The 14,376-nt window shown below is 37.9% G+C and overlaps 2 protein-coding genes across 2 annotated transcripts; one reads left to right on the top strand and one right to left on the bottom strand.

Annotated features, from left to right (window-relative positions):
• Positions 1 to 715: 715 nt before the first annotated feature.
• Positions 716 to 5,934, top strand: dpp7 (dipeptidyl-peptidase 7). The gene is given in 15 exon segments (XM_043239771.1): positions 716 to 1,015; positions 1,152 to 1,296; positions 1,377 to 1,516; positions 1,631 to 1,794; positions 2,640 to 2,775; positions 3,421 to 3,502; positions 3,592 to 3,628; positions 3,630 to 3,756; positions 4,009 to 4,069; positions 4,179 to 4,297; positions 4,977 to 5,031; positions 5,034 to 5,132; positions 5,281 to 5,345; positions 5,537 to 5,607; positions 5,691 to 5,934. Coding segments are annotated over 15 exon segments (1,479 nt in total). The 5' UTR covers positions 716 to 940; the 3' UTR covers positions 5,794 to 5,934.
• A 480-nt stretch (positions 5,935 to 6,414) lies between these two features.
• Positions 6,415 to 13,012, bottom strand: man1b1b (mannosidase, alpha, class 1B, member 1b). The gene is given in 18 exon segments (XM_043239772.1): positions 6,415 to 8,064; positions 8,067 to 8,093; positions 9,089 to 9,220; positions 9,315 to 9,509; positions 9,638 to 9,705; positions 9,708 to 9,757; positions 10,169 to 10,359; positions 10,460 to 10,572; positions 10,575 to 10,598; positions 10,601 to 10,646; positions 10,730 to 10,878; positions 11,345 to 11,524; positions 11,703 to 11,794; positions 11,934 to 12,067; positions 12,069 to 12,083; positions 12,208 to 12,289; positions 12,656 to 12,774; positions 12,902 to 13,012. Coding segments are annotated over 18 exon segments (1,998 nt in total). The 5' UTR covers positions 13,004 to 13,012; the 3' UTR covers positions 6,415 to 7,785.
• Positions 13,013 to 14,376: the final 1,364 nt, after the last annotated feature.

Genomic DNA, 14,376 nt, shown 5'->3' with positions numbered 1-14,376 from the left:
CATTACAATCAAATTCAGGATTAGATTCTTCACGTTGTTATTGAACTCTATCTTTGGTTTAAATTTAACAGTTTCACGTGCTTGTGTAAATCAAATTAAAATCATGTTTTTGCATCGTGAATAATGCAGCCTTTTTGGAGGGATATAGGGAGTTTGAGACTGTGAAAATAATTTAGGTATTTTCTTGGAACATGTTTTTTGATACTTGGAAATATATATATATTTTTTACATAGGCCTTCCATTTAGAATGAAGTTAAACTAATTATTGAGTACATCGTAGAAATGTATTATTTATTCATTTTAGATTAATGTATTGATTTATTTATATTTATAAACATACACTTACGTACATAATATCATGTCACGTATTTTAAAGCATGAAGACTTTTACTTTGAAATTGTTTTTGACTTTTATTCTGAAACTGTTGGGGTACTTTTTATGTCATACGCCGAAGCGCAGCTTCAAGTCGAACACACCTATTGAGACGGAGGTCTCTGCACAACAAAAAGTAGGCGTTTCTAGATTTCGGGGAGTTTTCAAATATATGGGTGTTTCACAATCATGCCGTTAAAATTATCCCTCTGATCTAACCCCACCCCTAAACCGACGCTCACTACGACGTCAGCCAATCAGGTAACACAGTTTAAAAACGCCCTGATGTGGTAACTCCCATTAGCGAGACCTATACTTGAAATTATTATTAACCTGCCAAGCTGCTGTGTTGATTGCTTTAACAACCCTCAAGATAACGGTGTGGATCACATGCCGTACTTTTGACCCAACAGAGATAATCGCTCGTCTGCAACGTTTATAGACGACTTGTAAACATGACACAAATCACATGACAGCTGACATGATCACATGACAGTCAGTAGCCCTGTGTTGATTTTAGGGAACTTTGCTGGGTTCCAGGCTTGTTGTGTGGGGTCTCTGTGAGAATGGCTGCACGTTGGCTTTTCCTTGGATTCGTGCTGCTGATCTTCGGTGGAAAAACTGAGACGCGTTCATCTGTGGCAAGTTTTCATATAATTGTTTGTTGATTCGTGACATTTTATTGCTGACGAAGATCCTCAGTTCTCTCTCCGTTCGTTTTTCAAACGTTTCTTCGGTCCGTTTTTGAATTCTCCTCTTCGGGATTTTCTGTTTTAGAAGGAAAAGCTCAATAAGGAGGTCATCCCATCTCACAGAGACCTTGCTCCTGATTTCAAGGAAAAGTATTTTAAACAAGTTTTAGACCACTTCAATTACAACAGTCTCGGCAATGGCACATACGACCAGCGCTACCTTATTACAGGTAATAATAATCTGCCAAAACTTTTATTAAACTTTTATATTATATCCACACTGAGTGAGTGTATTGTGTGTTTGCTGTAGATCAGTACTGGAAGAAAGGCAGTGGACCTGTTTTCTTTTATGCTGGCAACGAAGGGGACGTATGGGAGTTTGCACGAAATTCAGGGTTTATCACAGAGCTGGCATCTGTGCAGGGAGCCCTGGTGATATTCGCTGAGCATGTAAGATTTTCATGTAACTTGAGTCGTACGATCAGTCTTTATTTGATGTCAGGTTTATGCAGTCATACAGTTTGCAACTGTCTACTAATCTTTAAGTTTTACTTTAAACTCTAGAGGTACTATGGAAAATCTCTTCCATTTGGGAAAGAGTCCTTTAATATCCCCAATGTGGGGCTTTTGATGGTGGAACAGGCCCTGGCTGACTATGCGGTCATGATCACGGCGCTGAAGAAGGAACTGGGAGCTCAGAAATGTCCTGTCATCGTCTTTGGTGGAAGGTGAGGATTCAGTGAGCTCATACCTTCTGACAGACATACTGTGTGTGTGTGTGTCTATGTGTCTATATATATATATATATATATATATATATATATATATATATATATATATATATATATATATATATATATATATATATATATATATATATATATATATATACACACACACACACACACACACACACACACACACACACACACATAACCATTAGTTACATGATATTGATTCATTATTAAGTTAAACATAGAATAACAACAAATACTTTCAGTCCTGTACATTGCCAGTCAAAAGTTTGAAATGAAATGCATTTGTAATGTTTTAGACTTTTTCACCAAGGTGAGATATTATTATTATTATTATTATTAATATTATTATTGTGAGATATTGCTACAATTTACTTCTTAATTTTTTTATTATTATTCCTGTGATGGCAAAGCTAAAATTTCAGCAGCCATTACTCCAGTCTGTCACATCATTGTAATATTTTCATTGGATGCTTAGTTTTTATAGTTCATATTAATAATGTTATTTTATGTATTAATTTAAATTTTTATGGACATCATGATGCATTCATTGATAATTACAAAGTTCAAAAGAACAGCATTTATTGGAAATGAAATCTATTAATTCTTTCTTTGGATCAGTGTAATGCATTTTACAATGTTTCAGTGGTGGCGTACCATGGTTTCTAGAGAAGCAAAAACCTTTAATATTGATAATAAGAAATGTTCCTAGAGCAACATTTCAGCATGTTAGACTGATTTCTGATGGATCACGTGACACTTTTTAAATTATCGTTACTGTATTGTGACCAGTAGTATATGTTATGTCTGTTTTTCAGCTATGGAGGAATGTTAAGTGTTTACATGAGAATAAGGTACCCTAATATTGTGACTGGAGCGTTAGCCGCTAGTGCTCCCATCCTGTCCACCGCGGGTCTTGGAGACTCTAGACAGTTTTTCCGGGATGTTACCGCTGTAAGTTCATATTTAATCACTGTAACTTCCTCCAGCACACACATAGACACTAGCGGTTCTCCCGCTACAGGTTTTTTTCAAGGATTTTCTCCAAAATCCACCGTGAAAACTAAACAAGTATTTACAATAAAATAAAGACATCATATTAACAACCATACTAACATTTTATAGACGAATAAAACAAGCACTAATAAACTAATCAAACAAAAACTAAATACCTCGTTTGCTGCATGCTATGAGAAAGAGAAACAGTCTTACAGTCTTTGTCTTCTTTGTTCAAGTCCTTTTTGTCGAGAGCAAACTTTTAGCAGAGTACACACGATATATATAAACTTGCCGCTAGCAAGTGGAAGGAAAAGTCTCGCACCTGCGTGAGCATTTGCGCATGTGCTAGAAACAAGATGTCAAAATAAAAGTCTCATAACGTACAATAAAAGTACACATAATGAACAGAAAGAATTCTAAATTATGAAAGTGACCAAATATAAACTAATTACCCAAATTATATAAACCATAAAATGACAGCATTTACAATCCCTTTCTTTTGTTTTAAAACACGCTTTTACAATATAATACGTTTTGTACATAAAAGTGTTTAAGATTTTGTATTAGCGTAATGCTAATGTGTTCCGTTTGCTCACTCAGGATTTTGAGAAGTTTAAGCCTGCCTGCAGAGATGCAGTTCAAGGAGCTTTCCAGAAGCTCAACACTTTGGCACAACAGAAAGGTATGGTTAACCTTGTTCAATTTGTGCTTGCTTTTGTTTTCAAAATGGATTTCATTCTTCATGTATACCAATTATACTTACTTACATAGACTACAGACACATCCAGTCTGCCTTCTCCTGTGTAAAACTCCTCCACCCCAAAGGACATTCATCAGCTGAACGGACTCTTACGTAACGCCTTCACCATGATGGCCATGCTGGATTATCCTTACAGCACTCATTTCATGGGCAGCATGCCAGCCTTCCCTGTGAAGGTATTGGACCTTTCACTGTCATGAATTTTCAGACAATCCCATCACCAGAAGGGAAGGGGATAGCATAAAAAAACTAAATGCTTGCCACTGAAATACCTCAGTGCATAACGCAATACCTAATGGTGTTAATCAGATGTTTTCCTGATGCATGTAGCAAATGAAACCATTCCAACTTGCTTAGCAGTGCGGTTCCGCTGAACCGCTGTGATTGTGTGTCCTAAAGATAAATCCCAGTGCTTTTTACTTTTACAGGTGGCGTGTGAAACCATGCTGAATGGCACTGATCTTATGTCAGCACTCCGAGATACTGTCGGTAAATGACTGCAGATTTGCACAGATTTCATTTTGTGTTTCTTTTTTAAATCCCTCTGCTACTGGCATGGCTCAAAAGGCTTCGCCATTAATTTTGTGCCTCCCCACAGGCATCGTGTATAATTCCACTGGCCAGCTCGCATGTTATGACCTCTACAGTCTCTATGTGGAGTGCGCTGACCCCACCGGCTGTGGACTTGGCTTTAACAGTTATGCATGGGATTACCAGGTACCTTGATTAGTTCTCTCTAAACCCTGAATATTGGATTTTAACGCAAATCTCTAGTAAAACAGATTTATATGGACACTACAGAATGCTGTAGAGATGACGTCATTTAGTAGGCCAACCCAGAAGTCTGCATCGCCTTCGTTCCAATAGGATTTTTTCATTGGCTTTTGGATTATTGCGGTAGAAAAAAATCCAACAAAAGTTTGATTCTTACATAACTTGTTCATCAACATTTATGAATTCTGAAGCCTAAACAGGATAAATGTCGTCTGTAAACAATGATTCCAGTTGGAATGGCATGTGACAACGATTTGTCTGAAAACCTCTTGGCCAATTGTTAGAAACCACCTTTTCCAAACATGTAAAAGCTTTAATACTGTATTCTACAGTTAACCACATTACTAATGACAATTAACCAAAAGCCCATTCCAAAAAGATCATTGACTTCTGGATGATGGAATCAAAAGTCGTAAATCGTCCAAATACTTTGCTTAAATGTCCTAATTGAACTATAACCTAATCATGGCTAAGCCCTGCCTATTAAACCAGGCCTATAATTTGTAGAAATTGGTTATATAACCTCTGTAAAGTAGTAAGTTTGATCTAATGTATTGGAGTTGTTATAGTATAAATAGGCTTTCATTTCACTTGTAATTGTATATAAATGTTTTATTATTAGGCCTGCACAGAGATCGAGATGTGCTATGAGAGTAACAATGTGACGGATATGTTCCCGCCATGCCATTCACCGAGCAGCAGAGAGAACAGTATTGCTTAAAGAGATGGGGAGTAGTGCCGCGTCCAGGCTGGCTGAAGACACAGTTCTGGGGCGATGGTAAGCTGAAACTAACAAACAGTGTCTTTCGGATTTACCTCATGATTATACATCAGGTTCTGCTTGCCTTTGGTCCTTTTAATATTCATTGGATGTTTACAATGAAATGGGAGCTCAGTGTTGCATCCATTTGAATTTTCTCCTCTAGATCTCTCCACCGCAAGCAATATCATATTTTCCAACGGTGATCTCGATCCTTGGGCTAATGGAGGGGTAAGAAAGTATAAACTTTCAAACTTTTTAAAAGGGCTACACTTTTTTTGCCTGTTTTTTTCCGCCCCTCTCTACAAATGATGATCTGAATAATTCAATTTATTAATTGTGTAGACCTCAACAGCGACCAATAACAAAATGTTTTGTTGTGCTTCTCTGTGAAACGATGATGGAATTCTAATCAACTGTAGATCAGGAAGTCACTCAGTCCATCGCTGATTGCAATCAACATACCAGAGGGGGCTCATCATCTGGATTTAAGGTGCATACTCTTTGAAAATAAGACAATAAAATGCACATTTGACTGTCATCTGATCATTCTTGGGTTTTTCCTTTTCTTCTTAGGGAGTCCAACCCTAATGATCCCGAGTCTGTGATTGTGGCTCGGAAGAAGGAGTCTGAAATCATTGCTCAATGGGTGAAGGCAGCAATGAAGGAGTCATCATGAGTTCATTATGTGCAATTTATTTCAACATTGTAAACTCGTAAGATATTAACTCAATTTATTTTCCACAAAAAATGGACATTAAAAAGATACAATCAAGAAATAATTTTTTTCAATAAAAAGAAGAACATATGTACAAACTCACTCTATTTTGTGCCAAGGAATATGTACAGCTTTATCACATATTGTCATCACTCCTGTTGTACACATTTTTTTCTGAAGTTCATGTCATATCTTTGTGTACGAATGATTCAAAAATATGCTGATTCGTCAATGTGCGTGATGCATCTGATTTTGAGACACTTGCACAAACGAGGCGAAGCATGAAAAGCCCTTCATTTTTCATAAAGCTCAATTGAGTCTAGCTATCTCTAGTTTCTCACAAAATAAGAGAAAAAAAAAAGTACAGATAGCAAGTTATTTTAACACTTCCACGCTGTATTATAAATAAATCACAAAAGTTGTAGATAGCTTCACAACAGGAATGAGATGTTTAAAATAGGTTGAAATCTTGTAAAAGCGTGATTCTCTGGCTTGAAAATAGACAACATTTGTCATTGCTCTGAATATAAAGGCACACGCGGAACAGAACACCTCACCACAGCACAAATAACGAGAAAAACGGTAAATGATCAGCCCTTTATGAACATCTCCAATGGTTTTAATGTACATACTAGCTAAAATGGATGTTAATGTAAGATTCTCCACAGTGAAATATACCCCTTGTTTCACAGACAAATCTTATGCCTTGTTTCAGATTTAATGTAAATCTTTTCTATTTCAACGGAAAGAAACTTGCACTGACTGATCTAAAATGCAAGTTAAAATTACTTAAGTGTCCTAAGTGAACTATGACCCAATCCTGTCTATAAAACCAGGCCGTAATTTTCAATCACAATTTTTAAATACAATGCACGTAGTACATCTGTAAACAGTAGGAATATTATATGATGGTCAAAAATATTTTTCTATTCTATTTAAGCTCAGGACCACAAACTGTTTAGCAACAAGTAGCAAAATGAATAGCAAACATTTCACTGTTCTTCCTGCAAGAAAACATTCGGAATATTAAAGTTGTAAGAAATCCACCCCAAGAAAACAAAATCCAATTTTTCATATTTTACAAAACAATCTACTAATACCATAAAGTTCTTCATACACAAATACTACACAAATCACATCTGATCTAGGTCCCTGAAAGACTGAAAACTGCCATAATATATGCCCTTAAAAACATTGTGCTTGATTAACGCTCTATTCTGACTACAATCACGAGTGGGACCAAATTGGACAAAAAAAAAAATAATGGTTCACCTGCTAGTGAGTTTCAACATCAAAAGAAGACATATTTAATATATAAAAATAATAATGAAGCCTCTAACTAACACCAAGGTCAAAAAAACCCAAAACTATTTCTCCTATTCACAGGAATGACATTTTAAAAATCCCTCAGCACGTTTGGGGTTTTAGCTCAAAATGATTAAATAATTAATAAAAACAAACATCTCCCCTTGCGTGTGCTTGATCGCAAGATAAAATCATACAGTGCTGCCTGATAACAATACCGAATGTTTCAATGATGGCATAGGCGATATTAGCTCTGGAAAACAACAAACTTATGATTTAAAAGAAAATTTCTACAAAGCTAAACAGACCATCAGATGATGGCGAAACACTCCCTAAACAACAGCAATTCTTTCATAATAAGAAAACGCGCGCACACACACTAAAACCTCAAAACACACCATAAAGTGCTTGCAGTCCCCATACGGTTTCACAGTATGAACATTTTTGTCCGTGTGCTTGGGCTAAAAGACTGCACATAATGATTCAATAGCTGATCGACAGCATCACGATAGCATAAATAGAGTAAAAAATTCAGAAACTCTATTAATAGAAACATACAGATAACTAGTACAATCAGAAACTACACATCTACAAACAGTTTCTGTCATGGCTATTTTAACTTTTTTTTCACCAGTTAGTTACTTTCGATTACAAAGAGTTCATAGTGTAGAAAAACATGGCAGTTTGGATATCAAATGTGTTCATGGCCCTGAGAGAGGTGTGTTTGGTTATGCACGTGCATGCCGCGGGTGCTGCTTGTGGCCATATTGGCAGAGGATGGGCTTCAGTGTTGAAGATGTACTTGTCTAAGCTGATAAGGTCTGAGTCATTGGAAAACAGCAGGTAGAAGTACTTGAGTGTCTCACCCAGGAAGAAGCTCTCCATCTTGTCTCGAGGATTGGGATTGGCTGGGTCACTTAACGTTGTTTATAGACAGTATAACCTCCGGTGGGAACCTGTGGGGAGAGGAAGACACTGAAGGGTGTTTGGAAACATTCTTGTAAACTGTTGATATGAACAGAAGACTAAATGTAAGGTTCAGAAAAGCACAGAGAGAAAGTGCAAGTACAGTTGGAAATGGAGCGAGGCAATGTTTGAATAAACCAAGAAATATGAGAAGTCATGTAGCAACATGACGTTTAGATGTGAGCCAATGATATCAAGAGTCTTGTTCTGACAAAGCACCAATATTTGGATTTGGGCCAGAATTTTTTACAATATGACAGCATTCAATTTCACATTTTCTGACCAATGGATAAGGATTTTTATTTCATTTTACTTTTAACTAACTTTAGAGACCATTAGAGGTTTTTTTTTTTTGCCGAATTCTCCTTTCCCATGTACTTTTAATATTTTTCATTTTAAAGAATGTTTCATCCCTGAAATAAGAAAAATTGATACAATTTTTCTTATGCTCACCAATGTGCGTTTATTTGGCTACATTTATTTAATCAGTACAGTAAAACTGTAATATTTTGGCATTTTATTAACATTTAAAATCTGTTCTTTATTTTACTTGTATAATGTAACTTATTCCTGTGATTAAGTGAAGTCATTACTCCAGTAATAAGTGTCACATGATCCTTCAGAAATCACTCTATAATGCCGATTTGTACTTTCATGCTATTATAAATAAAAAAAAGGTTCAAGAGAACAGTATGCATTTAAAATACCTTTTGTAACATATGCATTTACTGTTACTTTTGATTAATTTCATAAATTTTTGCTAAATATAAAGTAAATGTAAATTTAACTAAATGTAAATTTAAAAAAAGGAAAAAAAATACTGATCTTAAAACTTTTAAATAGTCGTAACTATCTCGCATATCATTTAGAATAGAAAACATGTAAATTTGGACGCAGTGCAGAACAACATGTACCTTCCACAGTTTTGCATGTCCTAAAACATTTCAAAGTGACAGTGGATCCGTTTCATCACTCTCTCACATACCCTTGTGTACTTATTGAAGTTCTGAAGGATCTCCCAGCCCCACTGCTGGTACTTCTTATCCTTAGTGAACCTGTACATGTAGAAGAGGCTCTCTACAGTCTCTGGCCGCAGAAGGTTGTGTCGGTCTGCAATCTGTAGGACATTATGAGATCACAAAGATGATTACATTTCACATACTCAAAAAACTGTTTCACAGCTGCCAACTAAAAGCTCTTCCTGAGCTCACCTTTACATCTACATCCTGTGTGCTGCTCTCATGCATGTTGAAATGAGCTATCTCCGGGCTCAGACCCGTCTCCATCTGGGCGTACATCTGGTAGCAAGTCTCTATCAGCTGTTTTGCCAGCTCCATGTGATCAGCAGGAAGGCCGTAATGTGCCCCAAGTGCAAGTGTGCCAGGCAGGAAACAAACCAAGTGGTCCTGAAAGAAACAAGAAAGGAGGGGAAAAAGGGGCTACATGAGCCATTTGATTCTAATGGGCCTGATGGCTTGTTTTTCTTTGAGAAGATCACAAAGATGATTACATTTCATATCAAGAACAAGTATACCATTTTGGGACTGAAGTGGCCATGGGACAGTTCTCCTACAAATGTAAGGCCAGAAGGAGTGGACTTTTCAGGAGGTTTTTCTTCACACCTTCCACAGCCAGGAGGTAGTCATCCAGCAATCAAAAAGGGAGCACAAAATCTCTGAACCTGGAGCTGTATATGATCCTGGACCACAAATCCAGTCTCAAGTGTCAATTTTTCATTCATCTGGAAGATGAATAAATAAGCTTTTCCATTGATTCATGTTAGGATAGGAAAATATGTGGCTGAGATGCAAACCAAAAATCTAAATATTGAGAAAATCGTGTCCAAAATGATGTTCTTAGCAATGTATATTACTCAAATAATAATCAAATAATACGTTTTGATATATTTACAGTAATAAATTTAGAAAATATCTTAATGGAACATGATCTTTAATTAATATACTAATGATTTTTGATAATTGTGACCCATACAATGTATTTCTGGCTATTGCTACAAATATAGTGACTTAATACAGGTTTTGACTGAAATCAAGACTCTACCCACTCATTCTCAGTCTCGCCTCCTTGTATCCACTGCTTCAGTAGGTACTCGTAGTAGCTGTCAGCCCTGGCGCCCAATGTGTAAGTGCCCTGATGCGTGAACAGCCCGTTGTTGGTATTGATAAACATCGGCACTAACCCATCTTGCTTTCCATCCAAATTATGCACCTGCTTCATCACCTCCATTACAGCCAGCTACGGAAAGAAACGGAAGTAACCACCTGTTGCTATGAGAACAGAATTGCTTAAATGAGTGTTCAGGTCTTAACTGAGAAAGACTGTCCATTGTCTTGACCTTGTATTTGGGGTCTCCGGTAAGTCGACTGAGCTCTCTGAATTCTAGCTGAATGCTGGTGACCTCAGCTACGGTACTGTCTGAAGTCCACTGCGGTGGATGAGCCGTCCCTTGCCTATATTCACATCCGAATAGGGATTTTTGAGGCAGTGGTAAAGGCGGGCATCAGTCTGGAGCCAATATCTTTCTGAAATCACCAGAACACAGTAACAGGATAAAGAAAAACTTTGAAGACTCCAGCCCTTTCATTAGCACGTCTTCTTTACTCACAGCTTTTTCCAGGAACAAGGAGTCTCCGGTGAGATGGTAAGTACTCAGAAGGCCACCCAGTATACGAATGGTGCTCTCAAACAGATTAACATCCACGTTCTTATCGAAGGAGAGCTCTTTGGCCACCCACTCCCTGGCCTCTGCAAACTCTGTCAACAAGATTTATGTAAATCAAGTAAAAGCACATTACACACCATAAAAAGCTCAGTAAACATAAAAAAATTGCATTTTCGTAATATGAAGACTCATTACTATTATTAAGTATTTTGTTGGTTGATTTCCCACAAATGTGTAAAAATGGTGGTTCTGTGCTGCTAGAATTGGTTTGTTTCTTTGAACTTCTTAACCAGCCTGACACAGTAAGGTGGGTTTAACCAAGGCTGTAAGTTTAGGGCTGATCTGTTTTGTCCACCAATGGACAAATATATTAACTATACATATATTACACTTAAAAACTAATAAAATTTAGAAGTGTAATAAATAAGTTTTTAATTTCTTGTGACTTGACTGGAATATTTTCCCAACAAGAGCTTGGGAGATTTGGACAAAAACCCCAACTTGGGTCTATGTTGGACTCTGTAACGTATTTTTTCTTCTTCTTGCAAACTAAATTACCCTCTTTGAGACCCAAGATCCACATGGTGTCCAGAGCATCAATTAGGGTCAGCCCAAGTCCAAACCACTCTCCATATGATTTAGAGATTGGTTTTAGCTCATCGTGACCCCAAGCAAAGTTCTTGTAACCCTTCCAGGCATGTCTTAAGGCTTCCCTTACAGTCTCCAATCTGCTCTCAGCTGAAAGAAACAGAAACACAGGAAACAGCTGCTTCAGTGCAATCCGTAAAAAGAAACAAATGAATTCGGCAGATCAGCTGCATAAAATGGGTTTATATTTAGAAAGTATTAATAGATCGAGCAACTGGCTCTTTTCCTGTTCTATATCAAAAGGAGTGTAGCTGACAAAATAACAAACCAAGTGCTAATGAAGCTGCGTCGTCTTGGATTTCTGTGTCTTTGGTGTCAGTATCAGATGCCTGTTCTTCTTCTATCACAGCTCCACGCCAACTACACACATGTGAGAAAACAATAAACAAAACATACAATTATGAACTCCTTCACACTAGCCAAGCTCATCAATCATGCAAAATGCACATGCTTTTGTAATCATAAGGTTTTTAAGTACAGCTGACATTAAACATCAAACCTAATGATTGGCTTTCCTCCTTCAGATCCTTTATCTGCATTCTTCAGGTCCAGTTCCTGATTTTCTACTCCCAACAGACTCTAAACATTTGTTTTGGTTTGAAAACAGTTCTGAAAGACAGGAGGTCCACGCCTCACGGTAGTCCTTTTTCTATTTTTCAGAACCAAACATGTTACTGCCATGAAAAAGCCCAGCCTGTAACCTTGAGTTATCAGGTTACTCATAAAAAAGAGGCCATCCAAAAGAAAGCAAGAAACAAATAGGTCAGGCTAACCTCAGAGGGTGGCTCGTGAAGAATGGACTTGTACTCATTTTTCAGGTTGACGACAAATGGCTGTTTTCCATCATTCTCGTTTCTCCGCTACCACACCATCTGAGAAACAAACACAGAGAAAGTTTAATGAGTCTGATGGCATGAGTATCGCGTTTATTTTGACCTTGTAACTTTATTTTTGAGTGAAACTATGTATTTCTCTCTGCTTTAATTTAATAAAAGCTCACATTTAGACCTGCTTCATTTCGATTGGATATGCATACTTCATCTCTACTTTTGGTACAACCCTACTCTAGAAGAGGCATGTTCAATTTTGCTTGCACTTTATTTTACAGCACACATGATAGTATGTACATAAGGAACAGAAATGTAAAATAAAGCGCTACCGTGACTTTATGTATTACTCTCATTCAAAGTCAATTTGAAAGCTCGTTTTCAATTGCATTACAGCATCTCACCTCTCCAGTGCCCTATAAGAGTGGGAGATGTGGCAATTCCACAAACCAACAACAGCATGAGTGTAAACAGGATCAGGCTGCGCTGCAATCTGGACAGCTGTTTCCATTTCTGGAGACAAAGCCAAGATGATTATGTCACGTTTTTGTAATCAAATATTGGGCAAAGCAATCAGATTACCCAACAGATGAGCCTTGAAACTACAATGTTGACAAACAAATGATTGTTGAATATTAACTCACTCTCAGCACGACTCACGCCGCCATTGCTTGCTGTTGGTGTAGCTGCCACTTTCGCTGAGAGTCAGAGATACAAAATCCCTTCTTGACGGAGGCAGCATGATTCCCTGTCTCTCCAGGCTGCTCATAAACTCAGTGGCCAGGTTTCTGTGTGTACAGAGACAGAGAGAGAGAGAGAGAGAGAGAGAGAGAGAGAGAGAGAGAGAAACAGAGAGACAGAGACAGAGAGAGAGAGACAGAGAGAGAGAGAGAGAGAGAGAGAGAGAGACAGAGAGAGAGAGAGAGAGAGAGAGACAGAGAGAGAGAGATAGAGAACTTTGTCTAAAAACGTACAGCGCTGCCTACACCTGTACAACATTTCTGGGTTGACCATGATATTCAAAAGTGCTGTCTATTAAGGCAGTACACTAGGCGTTAAGACACCGTCAGTCCTGCGTGGGCTGCTGACTGGCACATACAGTACTGACAACACAGATGTAGACAAACCGTTTTTTTATGTTTACGCTTTAAAAACGTCGACGGCATAAAGACATTATCGTGTAAGTTTAATTCACAAAGCAAGTCTAAGTACCAGATGAGGCACTGTTATTAAAAAGAGAGAATTCATGCTAAAAATTCGGAACAAACAGTTTCGAATGTTTTGATTCATTCAAAAGAACTGATTCATACGAGTCGCGCGTTCCCATTTCCAGCACGTGAATATTTCGCTCAGAAAACAAAGTCAAGAGTATTTTTTGTACGGTGTCCTCTACAGCGGCAGAGAAAACGAAGATGAAGAAAACAAACTGACTTTCGGTATATAGTACAAACTGAATCAAAGAATTGTTTGTAGTCATGAGAACTGGTTCTCGATTGCGAAGCCGTTCGACCAATTTAAGTGTCAACTGTCAGACAACGCTTGCTCGCTAACAAAATAAATACAGAAAATTATTTATTTACATTATCAAAGAACCATCAAACCTATATATTTTTATTTAGTATAAATAAGTTTCTTCATTTAGCACATAATAAAACTCTCACCAGGTTACTTTTCTCTGCCGTTTATGTTCACGCAGGATTAAGCTTCAAAGATCGGACATCAATAAGTCATTCACCTCTCTTCCTGGAGTACGCGGAGTATCCAGCTCTGTAAAGCGGAGCTCTGATCGGCTCAGGATCTCACGACGGTCCGAGGCATCACTGAAGGGCCTAGAGCTCGCCAGCGATCACTCACACTCACAAAAATCCCATTCGACTCTTCAACTGTGGCGAACACCATGCGACTTTCCGAGCGGCGCGTCTGAAAATCCTCGAGGGTTAAACGCAGCATATTGCAGCCATTTTGCTCGGAACAGGTTTCAACTGATTTCCTGGAGACGAAGACAAACCAGCTGTAAGGAGGAGTGTTGTACAGTACACTAGCAACTTGTGGCTTTTCCAAATAATCCTCCAGAGGGCGCCAGGCACGCCGCGAACTGGGACCAATCAGGAGGAG

This window comes from Puntigrus tetrazona, chromosome 5, assembly GCF_018831695.1.
Source record: "Puntigrus tetrazona isolate hp1 chromosome 5, ASM1883169v1, whole genome shotgun sequence".
Taxonomy (NCBI): domain Eukaryota; kingdom Metazoa; phylum Chordata; class Actinopteri; order Cypriniformes; family Cyprinidae; genus Puntigrus; species Puntigrus tetrazona.
Note: the sequence above shows the minus strand (reverse complement) of the source record. Positions and strands in the feature narration are given on the sequence as shown.